Source organism: Gopherus evgoodei, chromosome 2, assembly GCF_007399415.2.
Source record: "Gopherus evgoodei ecotype Sinaloan lineage chromosome 2, rGopEvg1_v1.p, whole genome shotgun sequence".
Classification (NCBI taxonomy): Eukaryota; Metazoa; Chordata; order Testudines; family Testudinidae; genus Gopherus; species Gopherus evgoodei.
In genome coordinates, this window is record NC_044323.1 from 180,360,591 (window position 1) to 180,376,895 (window position 16,305).

Here is a 16,305-nt window from a genome sequence, read left to right on the forward strand (position 1 = left end):
TAAGTAGACAGAAAGCAATTACCAAAGTTGGAATTGGACCAAGACATCTTGGTTAACAAGCCTCAGCTTGCAAAAAAGGTGCCATAGGCTCTTTGAGATACAATAAGTGGTCACAGCCTCTGTTTGATATCTCTTCCAAAGACAGCACCTTATTACTAAAAACCTGTAACCTTCATGGTTCTTCCCCTCCACGTAAGAAGAAAGCAGAAACTGTAGAGTCAGACATTATCACAAGTAACATCACTAATATTAGATAATACTCCAAGCATTCATTAATTACAAAAGCCCAGGGACCTATCAGTGCAGTGATCACGCACACATGGATATAAAGCATTGTGTTCTTCTTTGCATTGCCAAAATAACTTATTTTTTTTATCTGGTGTTTTGAAAGCAGTGTGGGAGTAATGGAACCACACTTATCCCTGTCAGGTTGCTTATAATGCAAGCTTCTGGCTCTATGTGTACACTTCTAAGCAGAAGCCGGCAAACTCAAATGATGGAGGGAAATAGGTAAACAGGGCTGGAGGGGTATGATATCCCCACATTAAGCCCTGCATTTAAGGAATCAGTGTCCCCTACATGGTTTCCCCTTTTTTTGTTCCACTTTTTGATGATGGGAGATTGAGACATATGCATAAGTTTACAAAATATTGGCTTAGGTCCTATATTAACAGTATTTCCCAGTGAGATCAATACTATTTTTAAATGTGTGTTTAGAGAAGGTAATTTCTCACAATGAAGTAGGGCATTTTGGCCTAATTACTTGGAGTTGCTTTTAGTCCTTATATAATGATATATTCTGTGCACATCAATGTAGTCACCTCAGAATGATGATACAAACCAAAGCTTCTGCAATATATAATGCAGCTAATAAAAACGTACTTAAAGTACAAAATGTATATCTTAAATATCACAATATATCCTTAAAACTAAGTTGCAAGTTGATCTAAAAAAATCTGTGTCTTAAAATATGTGCTTAATGCATCAAATAACCAGGCTTACCTGTGTGCTGGATACCTCTCAGCTAAATCGTACTCCTTACCTTTATTGTGGACTTGGTCCAAAAAAACCCAAAGCAGATGAATTCCAATTTAATAATGCAGGTGTTCTCCATTTGGGAAACCCTGCCAATACTTTGAATACCCCTCTTTGCTTTGTTACTTGTGCCATTGAACACGTTTTGTTTTAAAATATTCTTTTTATTGGAGATTTAATTATAGGAACAAACAAAAAGAAATGAGACTTGAACACTAGCACCCAGCAGGCATACTAATGTAGAGAAAAGTAAAGAGTGAATCGGAATCCAGATGTTTAAATAATGCTTAGGAGCTCAGTCAATCAAAACACAGAGATGCTAGCGCTGAGTACAGTGAAAGCACTCAGTTATGCAAGTCCCTGAATACTGATTGGCTGAAAATCTGAATGACAATTATTGATGTTACTATTCAATAATAACCATGAAGTGTGTCAACTCCTGTGCAATGTTCAGATCACAACTATCAGTAACCACTCACAACACACTTTTTGCATGACAGCTATGGTTATTTCTCACTAGCTACACAACACAGATCCTACACACTTAATCTCTGCAGAATGTAAGTCATATGTGCACAGAAACTCTGGCAACCTAAGCTTTTCACCTCTTCCTGCTACCTTTTATACCACCTGCCACTGTGCTGCACCACCTACCCCACTCCTCCTCTTGCTAGTATTTATTCCTATGGAAAAACTAAACCATTGTGCCCCTGACTCCACAAGAGGGAGTAAATCATAGAAATGGAGGGATGGAAGGGACCTCAAGAGGTCATCAAGTCCAACCTCCTGTGCTGAGGCAGGACCAGACAAGTGTTTGTCCAACCTGTTCATAAAAACATTCAAAGACACAGATTTCACAACCTCCCTTGCAAACCTATTCCAGAGATTAATTATTATTATAGTTGGAAAGTTTTCCTTAATATGTAACATAAATCCCCCTTTCTGGAGATTAAAGCCCATTACTACTTCTCCTACCTTCAGGGGACATGGAGAACGATTAATCACCATCCTCTTTATAACAGCCCTTAACATATTTGAACACTTCACACCTTCTCCATCAGTCATCTTTTCTCAAGACTTAAAAATAAACCGGGCATGTTTACCTTTCTTTACAGCTCACATTTTTTAAATCTTTTATCCTTTAGTTGATCTCCTCTGGAGTCTCTCCAATTGATCCGCATCTTTCCTAAAATGTGGAGCCCATAAGTGGACATATTACTCCAGATGAGGCCTCATCATGCCTATCAGAGCAGGACAATTACCTCCCAGGTTTTGCATTAACAGTAGTGTCATATCCACCCTCAGAATATTAGCTTTTCTTACAATTGCATCACATTGTTTACTCATATTTAATTTGGGATCTACTATAATCCCTAGATCCTTTTCAGCAGTACTACCACCTAGCCAGTTATTACCCATTTTGAGGTTGTGCATTTGAGTTTTTCTTCCTAAGTGTAGTTCTTTGCAACTGTCTACTGAATTTCATCTTGTTGATTTCAGAGCAATTCCCTAATTTGACATGGTAATTTTGAATTCTAATCCTCTCCTCCTCCAAAGTGCTTGCAACCCCTCTCGGTGTTATCCACAGAGTTTATACTCATTCTCTGTATTCCATAGTCCAAGTTATTAATTAAAATATTGAATAATATAAGACCCAGGACTGACCCCTACAGGATCCCACTAGGTATGTCCTCTCGGTGTAACAGCAAGCTATTGATAACTACTTTTTGAGTACTGTCTTTCAACCAGATGTGCACTCATTTTATAGTAATTTAATCTGGACCATATTATCCTAGTTTGCATATGAGAATGTCATGATGGACTGTGTCAAAGCCTCACTAAAAATATAGATATATCACATCTAATGCTTTTCCTCCAATCCACCAGGCCAGTAACCCTGTCAAAGAAGGAAATTACGTTTGTTTGGCATGATTTGTTGTTCAAAAATCCATGTTGGTTATTCCTTAAAATCCTGTTATTTTCTAGGCACTTACAAGCTGGTTGCTTAATAGTTTGTCCCAGTATCTGTCCATGTGTCAAAGTTAGGCTGACTGATCTGTAATTCCCAGGGTCGTCCATGTTCACTTTTTTTTTTTTTTTTTTTTAAAGATAGGTAGTATGTTTGCTGTTCTCCAGCCCTCTGAGACCTCTGGGTTCTCAAAGAATAATAGTGCTAATAATTCTAAGATCACTTCAACTAGTTCCTTAGCATTCTAGGATGAATTTCGTCAGGCCCTGCTGATTTGAATCAAACTTATCTGAATATTCTTTAACCTGTTTCTTCACTGTTTGTTTGCATTCCTCCCTCCCACCCCCTTGTTAATAATAATTATGTTGAGCATCTCGTCACCACTGTCTACTGCCTGATGTGGCCAACAAACAGTTTCCTTCCCCTGGAAGAGCCAGTTCTCCTTCCTCCTCTGGTGCTACTGTAGTCATCCTTAGGTGGCTAGCATCCTCTGTCCCAGAGATTTCCACGTATGTCCTGTCAATGAAGCCCTTGTGCTCCTGGTTGCTATGCAGACAAGCCACCTCCTTTTGCAGCTCTTACCTGCTTTCTGAGGGGCTCCACCGACAGATACCTCTCATAAAGGTCATCTGCCGGGCATTCATCGGTGTAGATGCGCAGTCTACATTCACAGCAAGACCAGGCCAGAGTGGAAGCTTGCAGAAATTGCTTTCTTAGATGCATGGTATTGTTTAAAGATTCCTCTCCTCCCTGAAACACATAAGAGTGGATAGAGAGTAGCATCCTAATCCATCCCTGCCCCAACATAATCCATCTTTTAAAATTACTCAGAATGGTGAAAAACACACTTTTCAAAGAGAGACAGGGATAGGGAGACCTGGGAGGAAAGAAGAGCTAGGGAGGTTTTAAAGGTCAACACTTAGCTCATAGAAGATTAGGGTTGGAAGGGACCTCAGGAGATCATCTAGTCCAACCCCCTGCTCAAAGCAGGACCAATCCCCAGACAGATTTTTACCCCAGTGATCTAAATGGCCCCCTCAAGGATTGAAATCACAACCTGGGTTTAGCAGGCCAATGCTCAAACCACTGAACTATCCCTCCCCCCATAACGGGATGTATAATATCTAGTTTTGAAAATCTTGGCTTTACTTTTTTTAAAATTATTCATTGGGCAGTGGGGCCTGAGTCTTCCTAAGTAGCACTGGGGTATGGAGAGGCAAAGGAAGAAGAGCTCAATTTTAATGCTAATTAATAGTAATAAATAATTACATTACATTAAAAGCATGATAAGGTTACGAAGTCAAGCACTCAAAAGTTAAGAAAAGCCTAAACTGGGACTCTTTGAGACTTAATTTGTCCCTAGTTCACATATACATTATGGCCAATATATCATAGGAAGTCTGTGGCACAACCACAGATAGAATAGCTGACCTTGTATCTGGCATTTTCTAGACTTTGGGTGCTTGACTCTGCAACTGTTTTTGAGAACTACTTACACATGTGAAGGTGTTTTTTTGTCTATATGTTTGCAGGATCCAGACCATAGCTTGTTCTGTGTGCAGTTCCATAAACTACTGCAACCACAGTAATTCTATCACTGGAAATTGAAGAGCTATAGTATGACAATTTCTTTTGAGTCTTAAAGTCTGTTTTTAAAAGGAGAGTATTTCAATAACAAAAGTTTAAAACGTGTGTAGTTAAAACACTGGTGTTCCTACTGCTGTTCATTTGAAGTATTTCATCTTATCCCCTGAAGGCAGAAAGCTTAAGTAGCGGTTAGCAATAGGCTTTGAGTCAAAGGTTTTGACAGTATTTTCCACTGAAGCTGTGGGTGGGGGAGGAAGGTCATAGAAAGTAGTATTAGGTTAATATGTGTGTGTATATATAGTGATCAGTATATTCCAGAACAAATCAGCTATCCACAGGTATGAATTCTTACACCAAGAAAGAACTCCAAAGGGTGAAATCCAGAAACTGACCGCTTCCTTGCTTTTACACAATACACAGTGGGAATTTATGTACTAGAAGCGCTAATTTTAAATAGAGTTTTTCCTCAATGTTTTTTTAAAGAATATTTGAATTATTCCTTATGTATTAAGTATGTTCTTGGTTCACATCTTCCTGGCTCACAATACTTGAATGTGATGATATTTTAAAACATTAGTGTTATAATAGAGAAGATTGCAAAAACCGTAAAAAATGAGGACACATCTCTGCTTTGGAGAGTAATGTAGACTATAATTAAAACTGGTCTTTTATATATTCTCGTCAGATTGTTATTCGTGATGTATATCATCATAGAAGCTCCAGTCATGGACTCTGTTGTGCTAGCTGCTGTACAAACACAGAACAAGGACAGTCCTGTCCTTATAATCTTAGTAAAGTCAGAGAAGAATTGTAATATATATTTAATAATATGAAAATTTGGGGGGGGGAGACGACTCGCCTAGGTATAAGAATCTGAAGATATAGAAATATTTGTGTGCGAGAGCGAGAGTCCAGTGTAAAAGGGAATCTTACTTTGAGAAACCTGTGAAATGAATAAAAATATCTTGGGATTTTGGACAAGACAGGGAACCTAGGTATTAAGTCAGATTAAGAGATTGGAAGCAATTGGGGAATTTATGAGCTAAAGCCATCCTAAACTCTACCACTTTTCATAGTCAAGACAAGCTTATTTGACTCTCATTTTGTTTGTTGCATAGGTGTGAGGATCCAGTCAAATTAATTCAGATAGATTTACTTACCTATAAGGACTTACAAATACAGTTTACACCAACATTTGTAGGAAGGGTTATCTGTGCATAGGGAGAAGGAGAAGCAGTATGACTCCTCAAAGAATACTTATGCAATGTTGGTACAGGAATAATGCCATCTCCTAGACAGGTGCGATTCACCCCTCTCCTCCCCCCAAGGAATACTGCTTAAAAGAGAATCCAGACTGAGTCCCAAGCCCCAAAACTTCAAAAATCACTGACCTACACATTATGATGAAAGTCAGAAATAATGAAAGTCATAGGTCACTCTGGAGGTATCATATGTAAAAAAGTCTTTCTTATAGTTGTAGTGGCATTGAAGCTGATGGATCCAATTAAGAACCTAAATGTATGTTTTTGGATGTGGTTTTGTTTCATTTGGATTTTTTTGTCCCTTATTAAAAGAAACACTTTATATAGAGAAGATTTAAGGGGGGAAATTGCAGTCTTACAGGCATGAGAAAAATGCAGAAGTAAGAGATACAGGATTAGCGTAAGTGTGCCTAATGATATACTTTGGAAAATGGAAGTGTAGAGCTCTTGGTTGTTTGTGACTTAGTAGTGGAAAGTAGCTGATGCACTTGTGTTGTACTTTGAGTGCTGGGTGATAGACATTTGTGATTCTGCTTTGTATCAGCATTACAATTCAAATGATATCAAGTTGTCTTGACCTATTCCCCCAAAGCTGATAACTCTGATAGAAAAACTTGGCTAGGTCTTCAGTGGAATAACTATTTTTCTAATTTTTGTATTGGGTCTTATTTTACAGGTGAGAAGCAAAGGTTTGGCTGCGATCGATCAGGATTTGATGTGGAAGATTCTGATGGCCCGGAGGACGATGACAATGACAATGAAGATGATGATGAAGACAGCCAAGCTGAATCAGTCCTATCTACAACCCCCTCAGTTACAGCCAGCCCTCAGCATCATCCATCTAGAAATATCCTACAGGAGACCACAAGTGCTGATGAAGACATCAGAATTACAGACTGCTTTGCTGGGGTCCACACAGACTCTATGGATGGTTTACCTAAAGCACTACTTACAAAGATGACTGTACTCAGTACGTTGCAATCAGACAGCAGGAATTCCAGGTCACCAATAGCAATTGCACATCAAGAAGCAAAAGAAGAGAAAATACAAGACAATGAAACAAGTATAGAGCTTGCCATCTCCCCGGGCCCTTCTCCTAGATCTCCATGTCATCAGATGTCTGTAGATTATCCAGATACAGCTGAAGCTTTGGGAAGTTCTGCAACACCAGCTACTGTTGTTACAAAGGTTAGAGTATTCAATTTAGGGGGAGAAGAAGACTTGTATTTTAAATGTTTCTCAAGAGCTGTGACTGGGAGCCAAACATCTGTTCTTATCTTGGTGATTTTTCTAAAAGCCATCTGTTTCCCTTCCTTATATTCTTCATACAATTGTTGCAGACTGATGCAGATTTAAAAAAGAAAAAAAAAAGAATTCCAAGTGCAGGAGTATAGTAATAATAGAGGAACACTTAGTTTTTACCCTCCCTCGCCCCGCCCCCCCAAGTGTGTAGATTAGATTGTATCTCCAGGATTAAAAGGATTAGTTATAACGTGATTCTTTAGATCTTTGCAAAAGTTTGGAATTAATTGACTGTACTGTACACACTAAATAGTGGTATATACCAAATAGACTTAGTGCTAGAATAGAATGCTGTGTTCCAGGATCCAAAAAACCTGCACAATAGTTGCCCATGTTCAATACCAAGGGCTGGGAAGAGCACAGAATTACTAATCTGAGGCTCTAAAAGAATTAAGACTTGTATTCAAAGTTTCCAGCCCAGTGCACCATCACCTAGGCAAAAGGATTAGTTGTTGGGAACAGGACAGCATCAGCAGGAGGCGGCTCCATTGTGTCTGTCTGGAGCTTCACCTGCATATGGCATACTGAGCAAGATGCTTGTGTGATGCATGTGCCATGCTGGTGGAATCCTGAGGGATTTAGTCCTGGGGGACTTCTGCACCAAAAATAAAAATTCTGGGCACAGTTCTAAATTCTGCATGTTTTGTCAAAATAACACAATGCAATCACACCAGTTTCAATTATTTTAGTAATTTATTTCAAAATACCTGTCAGCAAGTATGTCTGTAACAGTACAGACAAAAAAGATTCAGGAAATGTTTTTTGACATTCCTTACTAGGCATGTCAATACAGAGCTCTGAGTACTAATTCATTTAAACTATAAAACAGAACCTTATTTTCCATGCCCCTCAGAAGCAGGACAAAGGCTTGGGGAAGTCAGAGTAATGGAGGATCTGAGGGAGAGGGAAGTAATTTCTGGGAAGGAGCCTGGGAATGAATCTGAAGGGTTATTGGGTGTGGGTGGGAAAAGTATGGAACAAGTTTGGTGTGGGTTTTTTTGGTTGGGGGTGGGTTCAGGGAAGCGAGATTGTTAGAGAGTTGGGAAGTCTCCCCCATGCAGACCTTGGCTGATCCTTAGCCTCTCCCATTCAGTCAGACACCTCTGCCCTTGTCCTTACGTGTTGCTGCACAACCACTCCCCCATGTCCTCATGTGTCCCTGCACCCCTCCTCAGCCAGCTCTTTTCCATTCCCCCCATTGGTCTGTGCAGCCCAACCCCATACAGCCCCTGGTTCGATGCTGTCACACCCTAGCCTCCTGTGCCCTGTCTCACTCTGTCCCTCCCACTGGCCCTTCTGAACCCCAGTCTGTGACCCCCTCGCAGCCCCATGTGCCCTGTTCTGTCTGTCCCCCCCCCCATATCCCATGCCTCCTCACCCAGCCCTGCAGGCATGGCCCTGTGAGGAACGCAGCCACTGCCACCTTTGTCTCTGAAGCTGGCTTCTCTGGCCTTGAGCTGGCTGCCCTCTCTTCTGGCACAACAGCAGCCCCTGGTGGGCAAAAGGTGTAATTGCAGCACCTGACTGTTTTCGGGGGGGGGGAATCTGTGGGGGATATGAATTCTGGGTGTGCAGAGTAGGAGTAGGGATTGAACGAACCAGCCTCTAGCAAACTGAGGAAAACACAGATGGGAAATGGCAATTTTCAGCATCTTACAACTCAGCCAAATGGTGATGGCATAAGGCATCTGACTCCTTAATCTCTGCAGTAACCTGATGTGTACAGTAGGGTCACAGGATATTAAGCCCTAGTAGTAGTAGTGCAGTTGCCCCTGGAAGCCCCAGTTGCAACGGGAGCCCCATTGTGGTAAGCATTGTACAAACACACAGGATGAGAGTATCCCTATGTCAAACTGTTTACAGTCTAAATAGACAAGAGAGAGAGAGTGTGAGAGGCACACGGAGGCGAAGTTAGCTATCCACGACCATACAGCAGGTCAATGGCAGAACTGCGAACAGAACCCAGGTCTCCCAAGTCCCAGTTCAGTGCTCCTCCATGTAACCATGTCACTTTATGATGACAATACTTTATCATCATCCATCTCTTTTCATTCTAGTCTTCCAGATTAAAATCCTGCATCAACAAATGCATTGTAGCATTAGCCTTTCAGTGCAGAGACTGTAATGCTGCTGATGTGTGGCTAAATAAATACCCCCAGGAGAGGATGACGCTTGTAGATCTGGATGTCCAGTGACAAGATACCACAGTAGTTAATTCCCAGACGAGAGCTGATTTTCACAATGAATTTACTATAAGGGAAATGCCAAAATGCTTGTTATGTATTAACACAAGAGAGAAAGCAGATGTACTAGACTTAGGAAAGCTTTCTTAAAGGGTGAGGAGCGGGAGACATAGTCAATAATTGTTCAGGTCATGAGCTGTATTGTGAACAGATTTGTTGCAACTTCCTAAAGGGAAAGTAGGCTGTAATTCGAACTACCTCCTTTAGAGTATTTTGATTTAATTTAGCTGCACTTGCCCTCTTAATATTGAAATGTTTTTGCTGTTCTTTTGTAGAGCACACCGTCTGTAGGGCTTCCCTCACCAGCCGTGGACCAAAGCACGCAGACAACAATGGTGGGTCCTTCAGCAGCCTCACCCTATCCTGATATCCAAGAAGAGAAGCTGCATGGCACAGAACTGACAACTCCTCTGACTCATTTATTTAGCCACCTTCCTTTGCACTCACAGCAGCAAGCCAAGACACCTTATGGTATGATTCCAGTAGGGGGCATTCATGTGGTCCCTGCTGGCCTAGCCACGTACTCCACATTTGTACCAATTCAAGGTGGGCCAGTGCAACTTACCATTCCTGCTGTTAGCGTGATTCACAGAACTACAAGTGCGCTTGGTGACACAGCATGTGCAGTCTCTGCCACTGCAAATCCACTGGGAGTTGCTGAAGTGAACAGTGTTGTGCCATGTATTCCAATAGGTCAGATAAACGGGCCAGGCATCCAGAGTCTGAGTACACCAAGCTTACAACCTCTTCCACCATTAGGCATGGAGACAGTGAACATATTAGGCCTGGCCAATACAAATATAGCCCCTCAAATACATCCTTCAGGACTCACGCTAAATGCTGTGGGACTACAAGTTTTGACTGCAAACCCTTCTCCTCAGAGCAACCCCAGCCCTCAGACACACATTCCAGGCCTGCAAATATTGAATATAGCACTGCCTACGTTGATCCCTTCAGTCAGCCCCGTAACTACAGATGGGCAAGGAGTTCCAGGAATACCAGCTTCTAGTAATAAAGCCCGTGAAATTCACCAAGAGCGGACTCCTGTGAGTTTTCCTGCAGCTGACATCAATCCGATCGCTAGTGCTGTATCACCTCAAGTGGCACCTACGGTCCAGTGGTACAATGTAAAAAAAGTTGCAGAGCCTTTTTCTTCAAAGGAGTATGAAAGACTTGATGGTCCTGGAAAAACAGATACTGAAAAGGCTGACTCAGTAAACCACGTCAAACCAAAGTGTGATGTCATTTCCATTCAGGTCAAAAGGGCTTCCACCTCAGAACCCCTCTTGAAGGTGAATTCTGAAGTTTTAACCAAGTCCCCTGTCCATCAAACTGTCTCTCCAAATAGACAGGTACATAGGCCAGCAGGATTGCCACGAAGGCAAAATACTGTACAGTTTAGTGATGGCAGCAGTGATGATGAGGACAGACTTGTAATAGCAACCTAGATTTTTTATTATTATTATAACAACACTTACAGGTTTCTTTGCAAACCTTCCTTTCCTTAAAGCACATTTTTCTGACACAAACTCATTACTAATCTTTTTGTGCAATCATGAACTCTTGACCAATAATTGTTGTTTCTCGTCAGCTCCAGCCATTCTTGTACATGTTGTATAGACAATTGTGCCTTTTTGGAGTTTTATGTTTAGAAACCTGTACAGATTGTTGAAAATATATATATATATATATATAAAAAATATGTATATTAAAACCAGGTAGTTGCTTGTGTTTAGTAAGTAAAAACATCTTATGTCAGAAAAACTAAAATGATTAAATTATATGTTGCACTGTTAAATGTAAATTTTTATGGCTGTGGGGCAGAGTTTCTGTGTACAGATCTAGTATGTAAAACTCCATATTTATTGTATCCATATTAGTCTTGGAACAAGGGTCTGTCCATCTTTCTCGTGTAAGACAGTAGCTTTACACTTAAAACAGAATACAGTATCTGTGTTATGAAATATTACAGTAAAATTTTGTTTACTGACTTTACCATTGCTTATGTTGTGCCTTCTTGATACTAATTAGTGATTGGTGAGCTACCTAAATCACTTATTTTAATACAGCCCCCATAACTGGCTTTCTGTTTTGAAACTACTGATCAGCTGCCTGCAACCATGGTTAAAGATGAATTAACAGGTGTTTCATGTTCTTAGGAAGCAAATTCCTTTTTAAAATTCCTGTAGGGAACATATTTGCTTATAAATTTTTCATATTTATTATCAAAGGCTGAATGTCAAAATAAGCCTTTTTTTACTTACCAAAAATGACAAGGTTTGAAGATAATCTTGTTTTTGGTAACTTTGAACGATAAAGCCACATTTTAATAAAACTAAAATATAGTTGAGCAACAAAGGAATAATTTGTGTCTTCTTGCTTGTAGTATCACTAGTGCAAGAGGCAAAAAAATGATGCTGCAGCAGTGAGGGTTTTGCAGTACAAGTTGTCAGGACACTTCCTTGGCTTCTAATAAGTATTTCATTTCATGAAATCATTACTTCCAGCAGTAGGTGGCTAATTTTGCCTTAAATACAGCTTCATCTTATTCATTCAGGAAAAAGAAAATAGGTTGATGTATACAATTAACTTGCCCCAATTCCAACAATCTCACTGTAAGCATACAAGATATGGAACAATTCCAAAATATTGGAATGAGATTCTGGGCATGCACAGTGCAAGCAATTTAAAGTCCCCAAGAGGCCTCTTAAAGCCTTGAAATGTTTCAAGAGAAGACACTTTACAAGTCTAAGCCACCCTAAATTTGGAATTATCCTGAAATTGATTCGATTAAAAAAAAAAACAACCTTTCAACACAAAGTGCTTCATTTTTTCTTTTTTAATAAGTATATGGAAGAGGGTTAAAAAGAGCATTTTAGAAAACAGCAGATTTATAAAGCTATTTTAACAATTGTATTCAAAATTCAGTAGAACAAAGTAATAACACTGATAAGCAACCTTTCTGGTGAAAGTAAAGATGATGTGTGCATATGTAATGATGATTGAGAAACTTGAAAATCACAAGTGAAACTGAATGTTAGCTGGGTGTTGCATTGCTCACAGATTTATTCCTGTAAATTACAATAACAATTTTTATCTCAACACTGCTCTAAATTCAAGTGCAATATTATATCCCTAAGCTATTTCTCTGTTTTTGTACTTTGCTCACATTGTCTACAATATTGCAGCACACAGTAATGAAATAATGCAACAAATACAATGTTGGCCTTTGACTTTAAGAAATAGCATTTACAGTATAAACATATCAATGTGATTGTCAACAAATTGCAGTAATACACAGCAGTTAGAAAAAAATAGTTACTCACTTTCTCATAACTGCTGTTCTTCAATATGTGTTGTTCATGTCCATTCCAACCAGGTGTGTGCGCCCCGCATGTATGCCAGCCAGAAGATTTTTCCCTTAGCAGCATCCACAGGATGGGCCTGGGCGCCCAATATAGGGCCCTCCACCCCCTCAGTTCCTTCTTGCCGGCTATTCCGACAGAGGGGTAAGAGGGTGGGTTTTGGGATGGACATGAACACCACATCTCGAAGAACAACAGTTATGAGAAAACGAGTAACTTTTTTTCTTCTTTGCATGATTGTTCATTTCCATTCCGACCAGGTGACTCACAAGCCAAAGCTTAGGAGGTGGGGTCGGAGTCCTGCACTGATTGGAGCACAGCACATCCAAAGGCCACATTGTCTCTGGGCTGTTGTGTAATTGCATAGTGCGTCGTGAATGTATGTATCGAGAACCTTCTAATCACCCTGCAGATTTCCTGGGTGGGAACTTTCACCGGGAACGTCACCAAGGAGGCCTGGGCCCTGAGGGGTGGGCACCCTCGCCAGGCTGTAACACTCCCGAATGCAGGATGTGATCCATGATGAGATGCTTTGAGAAGACAGAGACACCTTTCATTTTGTCCACCAGGGCCACAAAGAGTGGATAGACTTCCAGAACATCTTATCTTCTCTATGTAGAAGGCTAGGGCCCTAGGTATATCCAGTGAGTGCAGCCTGCGCTCCCTATCGGAGGAGTATGACTTGGGATAAAACACTGGGAAGATGATGTCCTGGCCCATATGAAACTGGGAGACAACTTTAGGGAGAAAGGCCGGGTGAGGTCTGAGTTGGACTTTGTCCTTATGAAAAACTATGTAAGGGGGCTTGGACGTAAGGGCCCTGAGCTCTGATACCCGTCTAGCCGAGGTAATTGCCAGAAGGAACAAAACCTTGTATGAGAGAGAGAGAGCAGGGAACAGGTCACCAGTGGTTCAAATGGAGGGCCTGTAAGTCTGGAGAGGACTAGATTAAGGTCCCAAGCTGGGACAGGCTGACGCATCTATGGGAAAAGCCTGTCCAGGCCCCTGAGGAAATGACTGACTAGAGGGTTTGTGAAGACTGAGAAGCTGTCTGTGCCTAGATGGAAGGTGGAGATGGCAGCTAAGTGGACCCTTATTGATGACAAGGACAGGTCTCGTTGTTTTAGGTGAAGGAGGTAGTCTAGTATGAACGGTATGGGGGTGAGCAGCGGCGACTGACTGCATTGTTCCACCCAGATGGAGAACCTTTTCCACTTGGCAAGGTACGTTGCCCTGATGGAAGGCTTTCTACTACCAAAAAGGACTTGTCTGACTTGATCTGAGCATGGCAGCTGTGCTGTGTTTAGCCATGGAGCATTCAGGCTGTGAGGTGGAGCGACTAGATTCAGGTGCCAGAGTTGGCCATGGTCCTGCATTATCAGATCCAGGACCAGTGGTAAAGTGAGCTGTGCTCTGCAGACATTCCCAGAAGTGACATAAAACCAGTGCAGGCGTGGCCACGCTGGTGCTTTCAGTATGACTCAGGCCCAGTCCCTGCCGATCTTGAAGAGCACGATGAACCCCGAACTGTGACTCATGAGAGAGCAGAATAGCTGACTTTTCCTGTTACTCTGAGTGGCAAACAGGTCTATCTGGGGAGAGCCCTCGAAACAGAAGATTGATCTTTCCACGTCCAGCCAGAGGAACCACTCGTGGCCGTGGAAGACCACTTGTGGCCGGCTGAGACTGTCCGCCAGCTCATTCTGCACTCCTGGGAGGTATGATGCCTGCAGGTGGATTGAGCGATCTACACAAGTACCACAGCGCAAGGGCTTCCTGGCATAGGGGAGAGGAGCGTACACCCCCCATTTGTTGATATAGAACATCGCCGAGGTGTTGTCTGTGAGGACTAGGATGCACCTGCCTGCTATGAGAACTGCTGGTGTCACTTACTCCACAAAAACAGCGGAGTAGGATTTCCATTAATGACCAGGCTATGGGATAATTGCAGATAAGTCATATAGATAGTATTTTTAGAAGGGAAAGTGGAAGGAAATAGTTAGATGTGGATAATTGTCACCCTTTTCCCTTCCTGCGTATTACATGGTAAGGTCCAGGCCTTATTGTGTGTTTGTACAGCACCTGCCACTTTGCAGCTACTATCAGAAACAAATAATATCAGAAATGTAGCCACAGCTTACAAATGCCTGGGATTCTTGCCTGCTCCTCTTCAGTGTCTGTCAATTTTGCTTTAATTCGCACACATGGCCAACAGAAGCTTTTGGTTATTTAGGAGAACATTTTTTATTTCAGTGTTATGTGCTGAAAAATGGTTGTCAAGTAAATAAAAGGCATCTAACATTCACATAGGACATTTATTTTCTAAGTTACATAACTTCTCTACATCACACACGGTTATTTTCCCTTTGGTATAAGCATGTGACTACTTGCAGAGCAATCCTGGCTTTCCTTTTTTTTTTTTAAGAAAAGGAGTGTTCTATACTTGTGCACTTCCATATTTGCTTTGGCACCATTCATGAGGCGATTCATCCTTTCCTTGCCTCTAAGGGCCTGCTCCTGCTGTTACTGAAATCAGTAGCAAAACTTTCATTGATGCTGACAGTGCAGGATTAGAATGGAAGGGGCAGTTCCCCACCTGATGTAAATTGTCACAGTTCCATTGAATTCCGTGCACCTTTGATAGTTTATACCGACTGAGGATCCATGCCTAAGACCCTGATTGAGGACAGCATATACACACATGCTTAATTTTAAGCATTCGCTTAAGTCCCATTAACATACTAACATCTGTCAAACAGATCTTGAAAACCCTAATTACAAGCAGAACAGGTAAGTAGCATGTGATCTCCCTATTTTCACTGGTATCTCGAGTAATGGTGGTGATGCACCGTGTTTCAGTATTGCATGGCTCTAGCTTACCACTTCGATAAACACCTTGAAGATCTGGAACATAGATAATATTTCCACCATGGATTTCCAGCAGTCCATCCTGGGTAGCTGCTTTTTTTGTAGCAATGTTATTTTTGGAATGTAGGTTCTCACTGTGGAATCTATGAAGCGATTTCTGTCTTAGTCCCTCTTAGAACTTTGATTTACTCGTAATGCAAGATCTCAGAGTGTCGTGCAGCCATTTTTGTCATAACCAGCCCCAGATTCTCCCATTCTGTAGCGTGAGCACAGTAGCTCATCCATCCCTACCTTCACTGCCAGCATTAGGTCCATGACCGAAGTAAAGGCGTTGTGTCCAGGGCTTCCCTCTCCTGTACTGACCCTTGTTGCCATTTGTGTTATTGGGTTTGTTGGAAGTAGAGCTGGTTGAAAAGTTTTCATTCGAATAACATTCTTATGAAAACCGCCCTTTATGCAAAACCAGTTTTCCACAAGAAGATTTCAGCTTCACCAAAAACATGATTTTCCATTGGGAAAAATCAAAAGGCTGGTTATCCAGCTGCATGCCTGGAAAGCTACTCAATTTCACTTTTAGCAGGTGCACTGCATCCCCCCACCCTACCTCCAGGGATGGAGAGGCAAAGCTGAGGTTTTCTTTAAACCTTTTCCATGAAAGTCATGTTTTTGATGAA

General features: G+C 41.4%; 1 protein-coding gene across 11 annotated transcripts in view; it reads left to right on the forward strand.

The window, feature by feature from the left end:
• Positions 1-11,393, forward strand: part of HIVEP1 (HIVEP zinc finger 1) — a 203,377-nt gene extending 191,984 nt beyond the window's left edge. For all 11 annotated transcript variants that reach the window (XM_030552408.1, XM_030552406.1, XM_030552409.1 and 8 more), the window contains 2 exons: positions 6,530-7,041; positions 9,674-11,393. In XM_030552408.1, the coding sequence (XP_030408268.1) occupies positions 6,530-7,041; positions 9,674-10,846 (1,685 nt within the window). In that variant the 3' untranslated portion in view covers positions 10,847-11,393. The remainder of the gene's footprint in view (positions 1-6,529; positions 7,042-9,673) is intronic.
• Positions 11,394-16,305: the final 4,912 nt, after the last annotated feature.